The sequence below is a fragment of the Hippoglossus hippoglossus genome, chromosome 9, assembly GCF_009819705.1.
Source record: "Hippoglossus hippoglossus isolate fHipHip1 chromosome 9, fHipHip1.pri, whole genome shotgun sequence".
NCBI classification, from domain to species: domain Eukaryota; kingdom Metazoa; phylum Chordata; class Actinopteri; order Pleuronectiformes; family Pleuronectidae; genus Hippoglossus; species Hippoglossus hippoglossus.
Window position 1 is genome coordinate 2455180 of NC_047159.1, and position 17058 is coordinate 2472237.

General features: G+C 44.0%; 1 protein-coding gene across 1 annotated transcript in view; it reads right to left on the reverse strand.

Annotated features, from left to right (window-relative positions):
* Window positions 1-17058, reverse strand: part of cfap299 (cilia and flagella associated protein 299) — an 84406-nt gene that overhangs the window by 49897 nt on the left and 17451 nt on the right. Inside the window, exons 2-4 of the mRNA XM_034595064.1 lie at window positions 16787-16905; window positions 13684-13826; window positions 1103-1193 (exon numbers count right to left, since the gene is read on the reverse strand). Coding sequence (XP_034450955.1) covers window positions 1103-1193; window positions 13684-13826; window positions 16787-16897 — 345 coding nt within the window. The 5' untranslated portion in view covers window positions 16898-16905. The remainder of the gene's footprint in view (window positions 1-1102; window positions 1194-13683; window positions 13827-16786; window positions 16906-17058) is intronic.

Consider the following 17058-nt stretch of genomic DNA (forward strand, 5'->3'; position numbering starts at 1 on the left):
GCAAATCCCACGGGGTGGGGGGGGGGCAGGTAAACGGAGGTCAAACAAAACTCCTTCTTCCTACGCCGGCATCTTGGAAGTGAAGTATATCAAGTGTGTCAACAGCAACACTCCCTGCAGACCGGTGACTACACAATCCCTCCAAACGTACATATTCCATTCATCATATACTCCAAGTAGACGCAGAGGACGGTGTTAAACGTTGTGTTTGGAGTCAAAATATTCAGCTTCACGGTCAGAGGTTACAATCTCTCCCCTGTGCATCCGAGTTTTATCAAGCAGACGACGCCAATGATTTATAAAATACACCTTCCGGGGCTCGTTAAACTGCAAAGCTCGACGACAGACGTGTCGATGTGAACGGTTAACAGCAAAAACACCAACGTTTTCTACTTTCTTGCCCTTTATTGAAACATTTCGCTTATTTTCCTACTTGGGGTCATGGACTGTATTAAAAGATGGACGACACATCTCCCCTTCCTCCCACTATTCAGAAATTAAACCAAAACAGCTCAGATACCAATTTTCCCGTGAGTTAGCTTTTCTTCTGATGGGAAGCCGGTATAACGATAAAGCTGTGGAGGGCGATACCGAATGAAACGGGCTAAAGTAACCAACCCGTACATGTCTCTTAAAGAATCATAAACATCCGGCTGTTTGGTGGTAAAATGTTGACTGAGGTAATAACAGTGGAGTCGCCCTCTGCTGGTCATTCAGGAGAATAAAAGGCGCCTAACACTTTACTTTCCCCGTCACAGAAACTAAAAGCTAGCTCCTCCGATCGTTAACACCTCTACAGGCTTGTACCCTGGCTCCTCAGGTGAGCATCCTTTCTTTTAAAGATTATTACGGCTGTTGAATCTGAAAAGCACACGTTGGACAAGGTAGTTGGACTTTGGTAAACAGAGTTTTATGGACGGGAGAAGGGCGAGCGGCCGCCTCTCATGGTCTCTGGAGCGGGGAAAGGGAGGAGGGAGGGAGGGAGGGCATTTCCACTCCACTTGACACAGTATGGATTTTGTTCCCAAACTAATGGAATTGCAGAAATATTTGAGGGGAATCCCATTACGTAGCAATTGGAGTGCTGTAATAATGTACTCACAGTCATTTTCCCACTGCGGTTGGCCTCCTCTCGCTCTGCCAGGGCTTTCAGGAAGTTATCTTTGAGCTCCTTCCCTGCACTTGCCAGTGTCCTGGAAAAGACAACATGCAAACGGTTTGAAATGTTTCTCTTAACCGGAGAAAAAACGTCACATGAAGACTTAAAGGTTCTTTATGGAAGCTTTTTTCAACCTGCGACGTGCTGTCGACAGACGATGTTTCCGAACCTTTGACTTTTCTCGATATTTGTAACGACACCACGAAAGTTTCCAGGGCTGGAGAAAAATGTGTGATTCATGAAATATTCAAATACCTTTCTACAATTAATATGCAGAGGGCAGAAAGACGGTGAGCGTGACATGGAGTCGGAGTCATGAGGCAGACCCGAGCCAGCTTCTAGTATGTCAGCGCACAGCACTTCACCGAACATGCCAAGCACCCAGGACACTCCCGAATACTCCAAATACCATTTCACAACACAAAACATCATAAATAAGACCAAAAGAATTGGATAAACTTTCAAAATTCAAAAAAAAGAGAAAGATGACACATGTCAGGATGTCACAGCTGAATGCAGAGGCACCGATCACATCACAGTTTAATGACTTAATACGAAACCGAGGCGGCTTTTTCTTACACTCTCGGCTGGCCCGTTTCCATGGAAACAGGGTTTTTTTGGCACACACGAGCGTATTCCACACCTGAAAAAACATTGGCACTAATATTTGAACAGTTAACACGGCAGTACGAGCAACAGCACTCTGGCACGCGCTCAGAACGGACTGAGCACGACTCTCATCAGATCCACGGCGAGTTAACGTCTTGTAAGGCTGTAAACAGCTCATTGGTGACCTCTCAGCTGTGGTTGAGAATCCAGAGGAAGGGAAAGTGTGAAGAGAAAATGCAGAAAGGGCCACAGTCACAGTACGGCGGAAAAATAAATCACTTCTGAAATGAGACTCTGGACTGAGAACATTAGATTTTATATTGTGTATGTATATTTACCACAAACTGAACTATTTTCACCTCATTTAAAATCAACAACACGTAACTTTATAGTAACTTTGACAAATTCACTGGTTCATTTACAGCTGCAATATAAACTTTATTACTGCAGCACTTTTAAACATTATAGTGTTAAATCAAAAGTGTTTTATGTGGTTGAAACCGGATTAAAACAATTCAGGACTAAGACGAATAAGATAAGGGAATAAAATAAAACTTTGAAATACAGCATTAAAATAATGAACAGTTTCAGGAACAGAATGAAACGCATCCAGGGAATAAAACTGGTGAACCATGACAACGTGTTTGTTTAAAGATGTTGTGCAGGAGGCTCCTTCAGCTCAGTGAGCAGCTCCAGGTGAACCAGGGAGGGGGGGGGGGGGGGGGGGGACTGGCACAGCTAGAGACTAGTTGACCAATCAACTCCCCCTGGATTCAAAGGACTTGGATCCGCCCCTAACTTCATGCACTCACACATAAACCCACCTTATATCGCAATGTTAAAGACAGTGATTCAGAATTCATGGATCCATTCCTAAGTTTACTGGATTCTGTCTTGGGCCCATGACTCTTCCTTCCTCTATGTTTCAATCCATTCGGAAGTTTTTGCGTAATCCTGCTGAAAACACAACCTCCTCAGTGGAAATAAAAGTTAAGATTTGACTCAAGAATAATCTGATCAAGAGAAGATGTAGTTGTAGCTACGGACAGATTTGTTCTTTATGAAGAAGAGTTTAGGTTCAGCTCACAGAAGTCGAGTGAGAGAAAAATAATCATCCTCAAAACTTCCCCCTTACAACACCTGCAGGTTTGAAACCGGCACTGCTCCAGTTATAAATCTGTTTCTTTCATTTTAATATTACTGCTGAATATTCACTCTTACTGGATCCAGCTCCGTCTGCAGCTCCGGCCAACAAGAAGACAGGTTCGGTTATATTTTACACTAATGGCTCCTCCGATCCACTTTCCATTCCAACAGCACCTTCAGAAGCCTCCGCAGCCACAACAGGCTCGGACAAACAGCCAATTCCTGCTCTTAGCGTAGCCTAACATCACAGTGAGAGAGCTCAGAGAATCTGGATGTTTGCATTTACTAGAACCTCGGGAAAGGGTTGTAATTTATACGAGTCGTTTGGCCTGCGCCTCCATCGTGAACGTCTTAGAGGAATCACACGGTGGTAAAAGTGCAGGGACAGCACATAGTTGGAGGTTGGAACCTCGCTCCATCTCCTGAGTGAGTGAAGGATTGCTGCTGGGTCAAGGGGGCCGAGGCCCCAAAGTAAACACAGGTGCTGAGGAGGCAAGTGACTGGGGTTACCCCATCCAGTAGCTAAAGCAACACACACAGTCACGGAGAGTGAATAATACTCGGGCAAAACAGATGGGCCGCTGCAAGTTTGAGTTTCCTGTCAATTAACAAATTTCTTATCAAGCCTCATTTAGGAGGGATAACAAGAATTTCACTATTAAATGGTGGTTATTAGTGGCTAATGACTGGGTATTAAACGAACTGTGATCAAGCCCCGCGTCTTGTTTTTGGATTGTGGTCAAGGCAGGTGGGCCCTGGAAGGGATGTGAACAGTCCAAAAAAAAAAAAGAACATCTGTCTTAAAGCATCTGTCTCCCATACATGAAATAGTTTTATATTAAATACATATAGGTGCTGGTGTTGCTCTGTGTGAATGAAGATCGAGTTTCCAACATCTGCTGAGATCGTCCTCGCCAGTGAAAGACGATTGGTCAGTTGAACAAATCTTTTTTTTTTACGTTGTCCTGAAAAGTGACCTCTGTCCAAGATTTGAACAGAAAACCTGGACTGTTTATTTTTTTAAGCAGAGGCAGCGGTCTTGGCAGAGAACAGTTATGAATTCAAACTGTTCGGACGATGAAACATAATCCACGACGTCCAACAGGAGTAAAACTGAGCAGAACGAAAGTTGCTGTTGAAAATGTAATTGTTAGGAGCCTAAAATTATCTGCAGCACAGATTTTTTTAAAATAGCGATAAAGTGTTGAAATGCCAAGCGAACTGAAACCAAAATGCAAAATATTAAATTCATAACAAACACACCAAATTTCATAGATATCAGTCGCCTACATTTGCTTAAATTGAATCCTCCTGAAAAGTTAACGGCTTCTCTCCTGGTCTGCACCGTTCCACGGAGTTCCAAGAAAATCGGTTCCAGTAGTTTGTGCGTAATATTGCTAACAACAGACAAACAAATGGAAATGAACACACAATATCCTCGGTGAAGGTAACTAAAGTCAATGAGGCTCTCGATTGTCCCGATGCTCAGTTGGTTATAAGAGTAGAGTTTATGTAACGCCTTGTCCGCCTCCGTTGGGGGTGAACAGCTGTTACTGCACAGCTACTTTCCTCCAAGTGTGTTTACGCACGTGTAAACAAAGCATTACAGTGAAACGAGCTCGGCCAAACCAGAACCCAACGCCGGGGGCCTTCCTCCCGGAGCAGCAGCGCCCTGAACCGATGGTGTACACTCAGCACTCACCACCCAGTCTAAGCCGATCACACAAGTCCTCTAATGTTGGTCAGTGATTCTATTGTATAGATTTAGGTGGATAAAAATAAAGTCCCGACAGTTCCAGGAGTCCAATAAACGCTCGTTCCACCACTGCTTCACTTGATATCGTAAAATGAGACCTCACAGATTCATGGCCTGTCAATCAAACAAGCCACCTGCTTAAAAAAGATTCATTTCCACTCCTTCATTGGACATTTTCTATTTTTACTATGGTTTAGAACCAGTTTTAATATAAATTCCCTTTTTCCCCATATTTCGTACTGTAATTTATGCATTGTTACAAGCTTTGTGAGGAAATAATCCAATGTGCTTTGCTTCTAAATCTAACTTTGTGTATTTTAGTGCTATTTTGACCAAAGATGACACAACTGTGTAAAACCTGGCAGGCTTGCACTTTCACCTTTTTCACTAAGTGCCTGCTGTTCCTGTGTTTACCACTAAATATATTCACATCCGTCACCTTCAGCAGTGTGTTCACCCGAGTGTCAGTGACCTGCAGCCTAAACAATGATTCGTCTCTCTGCTGAACTCAAAGACAGCTTCGTTATCTGTTTGCACAGCTGAAAGGGGGGGAACCGCACCGATGGGTCACAGCACGACTCGCTGGAAGATATAATGAATAATGTGGATTATCCTGTAAAGACGCAGCCTGTCGAGGTTTATATATTGGACATGAAGTAATGACCAATCACAAGCCGGACTCAGCTGACATGTCACCTTGTTTTTAGAGCATCAAGTCACTAATTAAAACCAAACTTAGTAAAAGAATGATCACAAGAACTACCTAAAATCACAGCCATCACTTATTTGTGTAGTTTGGCCCATATTCCATCTGCTAACATGGAGGAGGTGGATTTTATGACGACAGCTAGCCACCAGGGGGCGATCCAGATGACTTACTGCAGCATGTCGCTTTGAAATCTAACTTTTGTACAACTTTATCTCCAGTGCCAACGCCAAAAATTGCAACGGCCAATAATTCCCAGCATAATTAACGGAGTGTAATACCGTTAAATATATTTTGAGGAGTCAGAGCCAAACATTTCCTTCTCAAATAGTTTCACAAATAATTATCCAGCGACTGAACAAAAGGTGTTTTCTGAGATATTTTCCATTTCATGGTGGATTTGAGGAGCTTGTGCTTCTTTTCTTCTCGGGACAGACGGACTGAAGCTTTCATTAGCCCACAGCTTCTGACGCTGGGACAGATGGGAACACTCAATAATACAGTGATTTCTTAAGAAACAACACGCACCGTACCAGCATATTTTTCCCCGAGTGCTTGGGAAAATTAATCTTATGGAAAATATTATTTTGGGCCCGGTGGACGTCGAGGGAAATTCCACACAGCATGACAATTTACTTTATTTTGGGCTTTTTCTAAAATCCTCTGTCACCTCTGATTACAATGAGCCGCACGTATCAGTTACACATGTGCTACGCATGATATTCTACCTGAGTTTTCTTTGTGTATTGTGGCCACGTCGGCTTTTGGGGGTTGGGGAAGGTTGCGCTGCCTGAGAGGTGCGTGTTTTCGAGTGTGGATCAAAAGAAGCATTGTCATCTTTTTCATGCCGACTTCTTTTTGACGCTGAATTAGACATTTGGGAAATGGGCAGAGCGATCTCTCAGTATTCAAAGGTTGATATTGTTGTCCAGATGATTCAGATCACATGTTTTCAAAGGGAAACCTGATGTGTAGATAGATTTTAGATACAGGAGATGTCAAAGGTTTAGAGAAGACGATCTTTTCCGATGCAGGTCCTGGAAGTAGAGAACAAGCTCTCACCCCTGAATGGCTGTGGTTTACACTCTCATCGGTTTATTCAAAACCATTTAAACCAACCACCAACAACTTGGGCTGCTAGGAGTCTCCGAATCAAAACGAAAAAACAAAAAGACGTGGTCTGATAATGTCGCGATTTTGCCCAAACCGACTTTTCTCACCCTCAAAAATCAATTAGAAGATGATGGCAGTAATTCAAGGACACATCAGGGACCTTTCCGTGCAGACCAAGCCTCAGGGAGAACCTCGGAGGTCATTTGATCTGTGACACTCATCCTCCTCCTGCAGCACTTAGAAGTACAAAGGACAGGACGACTGTGTGGCCTGGTGGGAAAAGCTGAATGATGTGGAAACCACTTCCTCAGCTTTATCAGGGGAGCTTAGCTACGGCGTTTGAGATATTTTTGATGAAATACTCCCGTTATCGTCAAAGTCAAAAACTGTGAGTGCTACAATATTATATGTGCAATTGTATAAACTGTAAAATAAGTTTCCTGTTATTTAGCTCATTTACATTTTTGATATGTTCTTACAAAAGGTTTGAATTTTATAACCATTTCTTGATGTCCAGTCTAGAAAATCTGTTGAATACATGACATGGTGTTTAGGTTTCAGATGGAAAGTTTTAGGATTGAAGTTTGACTTAGACCTGATATTAACAAGAAATATGTACGTGTATAGCTTATCTATATATTTGTGCTTTTAGACAAGCACCACAGCCGTGAACTTTTCTAGACTTTCATCAGTTGGACCAGACATGATGCGAAGAGAGTCGGGTCATTGTTCGCAGAATCTACAGCAAGCGAGCGAGTCGCCATCGTGAAGACGTTTCTCACCTGCCTCCTGCGTGCTCGCTAACCTCGCAAAAACCTAACTGTTGACCCTCAGAGGGTGAAATCACGTCTCGAACGACGGACGATATCCAGAGAATCGGGTCAGTCATTGTTTGGTGTCTTCTAAGTGGCATTAACATGAAATATCAATGACGTCATTCAGGTCAAACAACAGCTTGTTAAGTCTTATCTGCTGTTTCAGCTGGTCGGCGTGCGTGTGGAGCTACCGCGCAGTGGGACACGGTGGCGAGCTTGGGCCTGGCAGGACGTTGGTCTCCGGACAAAGCTTGCGGGGGGGAGAACTCCAAATTTACACACACCATCCAAAATCACAAAGTGCAAAGACGGCAATTGGCTTGACAGCAGATGTAATAGAAACTGCAGAGCCCCGTCGCCCGAGGGCCCCGGCCGGAGCAGCGGAGTGGCAGGGGTTTGGCTCGCTGAAAACAAGCCTGGGATCAGCGTTGTGAGCCACTCATGTCAGTCACATCCACAATCTTATTTTCGCTGAGCATCTGGAGGCTGAATCCGCAGTGAAATGTATTCACTGTGCGTGTTCGTGGCACCGGTTTTACTTGGCACGGCGAGTGATAGCTGACTTTTAATATAGAGTAGAGAGCCGGAGAGAGCGGAGAATTCTTGAGGCGGACTGTAAAAACGTAGCAGCACAATGGACAATGAGCGTGGCTGTGGTTTGGACTGTGGGGAGATCGCGGGGAGCCTGATGGAAACCTCGCCGCGCTGCCGTGAGCACGCGAGGTCAGGACATATGCTGACATGGACTTCTGGGCCAGGAGCCAGAGCCGGAGCAGACAGGAAGCAGAGGCCTCACATCTCCTCGGCAGAGCTCCGCTTCTCCTCGGGTTTGTCTCTGACTCCAGATCAAATGTTTTTTCTTGATCATGACAAAGTGCACGACTTCTCATTCGGATGGGTTTTTGATTGAATTAGCAGAAGAACGATTTGCAACATCTGGCACGTTTGGGAAGTGTGAGATTATTGTGTTCTGCTAAAAAAAATCAAAGTCTTACCCGGAGGCAGCTGTGAGACGAGCCCACATTCCTATATTTTTCACTTCTTACACACGTGTTACTTTTCTTTGGTTGGCTCAGTGTTTAACAACATTTCATCAAATTAGAACAGATAAAATTAATGATGTCACACCCTCGAACGAACATAATTAGTTTTGTGACCAGGGAGCGTTTTCCACCATCTGACTTTGCTCAGGCAATTAAGAGAATTATAACTGTTTCAATGTGGCGAATATCTCTATATGCAAACTCAATGTTCACAAGTGTGAGATCAAACACACCAGTTATTAATTATCACTTTATACTCATTCAGTGCTAATGCAGAACTCCACAGAGGGATGTGCTGTCGGTTAAAGATCTACGACACGGCTGCTCCTCAGAAGTGAAGCCAAAGTGTTTCTCCACGCCTCCTGGTGGCCGGCTGTAGTAAAGGTCGTAAACCCGCCTCCTCCATGTTAGCAGATGGGACATGGGCCAAATGAATGTTTTATACATCACTCTTTGAAAACAGGGAAACTGTAAAAACTAGTACAACTTAAAAAAAATCTGCTTTAAATTTGATCCACAAGTGAAAACAGGAAATCAGAACCTCACCCTGTTTGTTTTTTGTAACCATCTGTTGACTCTCCGTTGCGTTTACTCCACAACCAAACAGGCTCACCACTGACTAATCACCCTGTTCATTCATTCAAGTGTCCTTTTCTCCGATCACGTATTGAATTTCACTGATGTCTGATGAGAGCACCAGGTCCTTTGTCTGGTCTTTGTGTGATGTGCTGGCAAAGCCGCTTCCCCCCCACCCCCGCTTTCACAGCCGAGCTGTCAGGGGGAGCACGTTGTCCTTAAGAATGAGACAGGGCAACAACAGGGCAACATCTGATTAGCATTCACAGCACCGTCCCCACTCCCTCTGTATTTTATTACCACAGGTGCAGGGGCATTCATTGATCAGATGCACGCTACAGGCGAGGTTTGCCCTAATTGAAAACAGCTCTATTTATACACCTGCAGGCACTAAAGGTCTCCAAGAGCGCGCGGGGAGGTTAAAGCAGAAGAGAAAGGAAGGCAAAGAACACAAAGCAGTGACAGAGCGGTGAAGAAAGACATGCCTCGGGAGACATGGGTTAGGGCCCACAGAGAAGGAGAAAGGCATTTCCAAAACAGCATGGCCGCCCGGCGCCGTGAGAGGATAAAACGCTCGTGTAAAAGTCTTTAGGGAAGGATTTTTGAAACTGAGATGAACATCTGTTGAAAAGGGGCTCAAAATAAATGCCAAATGTCTGGTTATTCCCAATATCGCTCATATTCACTCGGTTAAATAATGGCTTGTAGTTTGTTTACCGCGCAGCTGCCAGCTTTCTTTTATTTCCTGAACACTGTACCGATTGTGTTCAGCCCCTTTGCAGGTGGTATATTGCATCCTGGGGCCCGTGTTTTCACAGTGTGACCATAACAGGAGGTCAGGGGGTCAGTTTGGTGGAAGTCCAATCAGAAAAACCACAGAGGAATGAACAATCTGCATTTAGACAGAGAGAGGGGGGGGGGGGGGGGGGGGGGGGGGGGGGTCACAGCTCACACTAAACTCTTCTGATGGAAGAAGTCTGCAAAAGCTCTGCAGTTTTTTTTTTTTCTGTCAAATTTTCAAGCTGGGGAAATAATTTAAGCTGATAATTAGGTTTAAATCCATATGTGTGTGTGTGTGTGTGTGTGTGTGTGTGTGTGTGTGTGTGTGTGTGTGTGTGCGTGTGTGTGTGTGTGTGTGTAGTCACCTACAGGTTGTTAGTGTTGCAGCAATAATCCAAACTGCAGGTGAAATGTATTAACTTTCTTTTTACTCTAAGGACATTTAATGACTGACACAATGAAAAAGCTGGACGCTCACTGTTCGATTTCAGATTTTGGCCCAATTTGTCCTTTTAGAGTCGGACCACATTTCAGCTTTATGATCTATTGTTTGTCTTTCGGTGCACAGGTCGTAACGAGGAGCGATCGGACGCTCCCGACCGGACGCAGGACCAAGATGGCGCTGAAAGAAAATGTCAAAAACTGCAGCTCACAATCCAATGGGTGACGTTACGGTGGGTTAACGTGGTTAAAATGGAGGCCAGGCCGGTTGAGCTATGGCAACACGTCTGTCTGTTAGATGTCTCCTCCTCCTCCTCCTCCTCCTATCACAACCAACATGACAAAGGGAAATGCTGGTGCCCTAGTTTGACAAACACATTTTGACTTCTTCTTCTCTGACAGTAGTCAGCCCGGGTCTGGACGGGCAGACAGGTTCCCACACTGATAATCAGACCGTCGATCGTGAGCTGTGGCTTTACATCGCAGACAATTCACAGTGGGAGTTGGAACGACCTTTCTCAAGTTGAACAGTGAAGGCCCAGCGTAACCGCGAAACGAGCAGATGTATCAGATGATTATTTAATGGTTAGATACAAAAAAAAAAAAAAAACTTACATTAATTTGCTACGAGCTATCATTTACCCAGAACAGGATCACATCCAATGTAAAGTGTTTTCCTTTTGAAACAGCATAACAGTGGCCGGTTAATTATCTTGGAGACGATTCAAAAACCACTTGCTCTGCGGTTATGAGTGATGTCTTTCCCAGCAAATGTCCCGTTGTTAACAGAGCATTTTGAATCTGTCTGATGAAAGACGAGCCGCGCGATAATTGATCGTGGCAAAAATCACATTCACGTGAGCCAGGGGAGGATTTTTTTAAACAGTTCAGATATTCTCCCAAACAGGTGCCTTCAGTATTCAAAACAAAAAATTACTAGCAATGAACTGGACGGGAACCAACCGGCGCCGCTTTAATGCTGGCACAGGAACATCTCCGCTATTATTTCAAAGTCATGTTTTATGTGAACGCGGCTCCTGTCGAGTTCAATAAGAGGCAAAGGAGAAACAACTGCACCGCCGTGTTGCTCCTGAGGCGTTGAAGCTCATTAAAACACATGATTCGGTTAAAGGTTAAGTTAACAATGCGAATCCAACACTGACTTTCTTGTCAATATCTCCTCACGATCCGCTGATTGTCCCGTTTTGTGTTTGTGCTGAAAGAAAATAAAGTCTGGTGTTCCTCAACTGCTCTGGTTCTGTCAATGGGAAGCCACATAGCGTTATTCCAACCTATCAGCAACAGGGGGCATGGGGGGGGGGGGGGGGGGCAGCTGGAATGAGAGATGCTCAAACTGGCACATGGCCCACGCGTTAAATTTCAAAGAACTTGAATCATGTCAAAAGTTTTCCAGACAATGATTCAGAGGTTGACTCACGTTTTGGAACAGCACCGCACAGAGGTGCCCGAACTTGAAATATAAGAATCAATGGATATTTGCCATTAGTTTCTCATCTGAGGGATCGATGACAAATGTATTGAATATATTGGTATTGGAGATTTTTCACTTGGTATCGCATCAGCCATCGAAAAATCCACCAAACTATATTTTTATTCCCGCTGTATGATGCAGAGATGTGTTACTAAGACCAAGAAAATACTGAACAACTAACTTAACTAAACTAAAAGTTGTTCTTTTCCATTAACAATAGATGTTTGAAAATGCTATAATTCACATTTAGACAGTTGCGTTGTCCATAGCAACTGCGGTGAATCCACAGCTGCACGAGCAAACTACCTTTCCTAAACCCAAAGGAGACAGATTTCCCACGACTTTAAAATCCGTCCGACTGGATGTTGTCGATGTGTTGTGTGTCACCCTGTGTTCCAAACAAAGTCAGGACACATACAAACACGCTTGGCGGATCGCAGCCTTTGAAAAGGGCCTCGACGTGGATGTAGATCTTGGAAGCGGAACAGACTCCTGTGTATATAACATCCCAGTGTTCCCGTGCAACATTTCCCTGGATCCTGCTGGGACAAGATGAAAGTCTTTGTGGCCTAATATCAGTGTAACTGCAGGTGTGGAGGCTCCCATTTCACCAGTGTCACTGATGTTCACAGACAGTCAGAGGAGGGGGGGGGGAGACGGCACATTTGGATAAGCATCTGAGGGTTCAATCAAATGCAACACCTAACACAGGTAAATGTTTGGATACTGCGCAGCCGAGTGTGTGTGTGTGTGTGTGTGTGTGTGTGTGTGTATGTGTGTGTGTGTGTGTGTGTGTGTGTGTGTGTGTGTGTGTGTGTGTACGGCCTTTTTTGGAGTCTGTCCTGGCTTGTCATCAAAGGAGATACCACCACCACACGGCTTCATCAAGAATCTGTGTGATCACTTTCCTCAGGGGGGGGGCAGTTTACAGAGGACGGCAGATTGTAGTTTTGTCATTCAGCTTGTTTTAATTTAACGTTTTGATCTGATTTTTGAACTTGAACTAGTCTTTTTGATCACGTTAATGTGCTCCTCACTATTGATGTTGAAGTCGATCACAGCTTCTGTCTGTGTCCGAGCCGCTGACTGTAAATCAAGATGGACGACACGTCTCCACTTCCTCCCAACTGTCCAGAAATGAAATGAAGTGAAGAAATGAAGCCAGAATATCCCCGGACACAAAAGCCGCCATGTTGTGCCGATGATGTCATTTGGAGTCAGAGTCTGTGAAGATGTGATTGTGGTGCGGAGCCCGTCCAGCTGTCAATCACGATATCAAAGCCCCTTTTCAATAACATCAAATAACTGATTTAAACCAAACGCATCAGAAAACTACCCTAAAATGATATAAATGTATTTGATGTATATTTTGACTTTTTAGTTTGGTCTGAATCTTGGCTTTGAGTCCAGTATCACTGGGGCCTAGTATGTAGTGACAGTAACAGCTATCACCCACTTCCTGATCAGACTTCATTGGACACAGAGGTCAGAGGTCAGGATCAGCTTCAGCAGCATTGTTAAAGCTGCTAGCAAAGTGTATTGCTCAACAGTCTGATGTTGGATCTACAGCTTTCCCTTCTCTTTTATATGCTGCCCTGTGTCTACAAGACAAAACTAAACAGGTTGAGAGTGTCATAAATTATAATATATGAACATTTCAAAATGATCGTATCGTTGACAATAACACGAGCAGAGACAAAGAGAAGACAGAAACTGCGTGAGGCATCACAGCCGTCGAAACAGAAGCCTCCATCACCGCTCATCTCAAATATTATTCTTTCACTTTGAAAGAGAAGTGGACACAATGAACCACAGAGCGCTAACACAGAGCGGCCGAGGCCACAACAGCAACTCCTCTCCTCTCCGCCACAGCGGCTGATTGATTCCAAAAATCCACTGAGCACATGTGGAAAGAGCCGAACTTCATTTTCAGGAGACAACACACTGGTATTCTCTCATCCCGCCGGTGGCTGGTGGGGGTTTCTCGGCCCTGTTCACGCAGACCACACCTCAGCGAGTGTAGTGGCTTGTCGGGAGGTTAACTTACACTGGACGGCTCCTGTTGTACAGAGTGTTGATCTTCGCGGCCTCTGCAGCGAGCGCAGCTGCTTTCTTCTCCTGGAATTCCTCTCTGCTCAGCACCGTGCCCTTGTGGCCGTGCTCGACCACCTTCCGAGCCAACTCCCTGCTCTGCCAGGAGAGAAGAGAAGGAGTCAGGCGAGGAGAGCGCACACGGGCGGCCGGCAGTCACATTCACATGTCGGTGTTAGATTCAGGTGTCAATGTGGGGATTTTTTTTAATTGGTGAACATTTAAATACTGCCCTGTGGTTTTGAGCCTCCAAAAAACCAGTTCAAATTTCAGTCCCTCATGGCGTTCCTGACCTTTTGTAATACAACCCAGTACAACTTCATTAAACCCGAAGGCAGTTTGGTGAAAGGCAATTAAAAGAAGACCAAACACAAGATACAGACACGCACTGACAAAACATGAACTCAAACAACAACACAAAAGGACATCATACAAGAGCTGTTCGGTTGTGTTGAGATAAAAGTGTAAATACTTAAGGTTATAATAAATAAATGAATAAATAAACTAAATAGTTGACATGGCAGATAGGCATTTAAGAGAAGGTGTGTACGTAGGTTTCTTTAGGTTGAGTCCAACATAAGGTTTGCACCACATTTGAAGAATTACAAACTCAAAACTTAATGCCTTTGGCGGACATTAAAAAAACCCTCTAAAATCTAAAGATAATACAGATTTAATGATATAAAACAGAGAACCTGGTATTTTTCTTAACAAATTGATTAATTTGATGAATGAGTTTCTATCTTAGAAAAAACCATCTGGATCTGAGTTCAGCTCCTTATTCACCTGAATACAGACAAATACAATCTGCAGCTGCAGCCTTTAGTTTAAAGCTGTCATTGTTTGTACTGTGCGTTCAAGCGTGTGTGTGTCACAGCCTCTGCAGCGACTGTTAGCTCCAACATTTCAATCACCATTCGCAGACCCGCCGTCACTGGACGCCAAGCCATAAAGTCATCAGCTAAAAACCAAAATCTTGCTGTCAGATCCTGTGGCGTGTCAGATCAAAGCCCGTGCCACATGTCCTCCGACCCAAAAGTCCTCGCAGCCCCGGGGCCTGCGTCCGCACCCGAGAGGAAAAGTTATATTTTCCCTCCACTTTGATGTGGCTCGCCAGAAAATGAGTCTCAGACATTTGCCAGTCCTAAAATTGGCCCCAAGAATCATTGTCTTCATTTCAAGGCTCATTGAACAAGTCTGTTTGAATGAAGTGCGTTGTACGGCCGACGCACCGGGACGTGGACTAATCCCCCAGAACACCACTGGCCGAGGACACGGGGACTTACAGCAGGACCTGTTAAATCCCTCAGGTTCCTGAGTCCTTGAAGAGAAACTGGGAAGAATGGGTTTGTAATTAGCTGATGTATCAGGACTGGAGTCTTGTCAGTGTGAGCGCACAGGTTAGATGACCCGGGCTGATGATGATGAGTGACTGCAGCTGATTATCAGGGCAGATAGGACTGGTCCCCCCCCCCTCCCTCCATGTGGACACAGGTGTTCAAACAAAGTGGCCCCAGCAGCAGCAGCTCTGGAAATATCATTAACAAGTGTGCCACCTGCTGGCAGAGAGCAGGACGGCCCATCTCTGACCAGCACTCATTAACCAGGAGAGGAGAACTAAGGAGTATCTAACATTCCTTAGGGTGAGTGAGATGTTAAAGTCTAACCTGGAGCTTCCTCTCTGAAACAATCATGGTTTCGAGGGGTGAATGGAATCTTTCTTTTTCAATAAAATCACTGACTCCAGCTTCTTTTAGTTAAAAAAAAAAAAAAAAAAGTGTGGATACATTTCAGGTAATAACACAATGTGCAAAAGTGAGACTTTTAAACTGAAACTAGACAATATAATTATTATTTTTTATTATTTTTTATGTAATTTTAACTTGTTGGGGCCTTTTAGTTTTAATGTCTCCCCACAAATTTGTGATTTTCATGACAAATGTCTCTGATAAGGTCTCTGTGGGTAGGAGCATGTTGTCAAAGAGGGCCTGACTGGGATGAGAGGTGAACTCTGCTGTTTGACAGATTTACTAAAACCAACTTAGGATCCATGAAAGTATCTAAAATGAAATGAATATAGGCAAGAAAATTAAATAAAACTGAGAATAAGCACATAATGTCCTTGCGTTAAGTGCAGTGACACAGGATGATTGCATAAGGAATGTGTAATTATGTAGAGGCATACATATGGAATAATACTAGTTGTATATTTTATTCTGATAAAAAAATAAAGTAATGTTTGTTCCTGATAACATTAACAATTGATTCAGTTCTGTTCAAGACTCTTAATGATTAACATCATTATTCATATGTGAGATTTGTTCTACTGTGACACGAGTCAAAATGTGGAAGATTAACAAACCTGTGTGTGACTGCCACCTAGTGTTCACCCACAGACACCACACCAACACAACTGCGTGTGTGTACAACTCCAGATCATTTAATGGAGCAAAAGTTGATTAAAGTTAATGGAAACAACGACAATAATAATAATAAAACTCTCACTTGTTGTAGACACTGAATACGTCTTTTTGAGCAAAGTGGACAAAACCCCAGACTCCATTCAAAATTTGGGCAAACTTGCTCTCAAAACGTTGTTATAAAAGTGCATTAAATGCGTAAAACACTGGTAAAAACACAGCTTCAAAAACTACCAACACTTAGCTTATCAAACAGCAGATGATTAAATTAAAATGAATATTCTAATAGTGGTTTTCTCGCGCTACAATCTCGTGACACCGCACTGACGTTAGCTAGCTGCTGCTGCCATTTTGACAGCGACTGACCTGAACTAAGTGATGATTTGTCCTTGATTAAAAACATTTAGGAGGATTTGGTTCATGCCGAATGGAAGAATGGGTCCTAGTGCTTCAGGAAAAGTCGACAGGTTTGTTTTAATAGTGACCATGTCTGCAGAAGAGTGAAGACAATCTTAAAATGGGAGTTTGGCTAACGCGGTTCAGGCGCGGTGTTGACAACAGGAGGGAAGCCGGGTTCCAGGCCCACGAGGACGGCAGCTAAAGTCGCTAAAGTCGCCAGTGAGAACCAGTGAGACTCACCTTTAAGTAATATTTGTCCGTGGTCGTGACTTTGGAGTCCAGATAATCCTCGTACTCTTTAAACTGGGCCGTGGAGTCCTGGAACCGAGCGGTGGCGCTGCTGAGCTCCATCTTCTCCTCGGTCCGTGTGGCGGAGACACGCTGCCATGGCAACAGGAAGTCAACAAAGACATTTAACTGCGACACTGGTCACTAAGCAATGATGTTGTTAATGTAAATATAATATACATCAATGACAGATCATCAAAATCACCCAGAAATTCACAGGATTA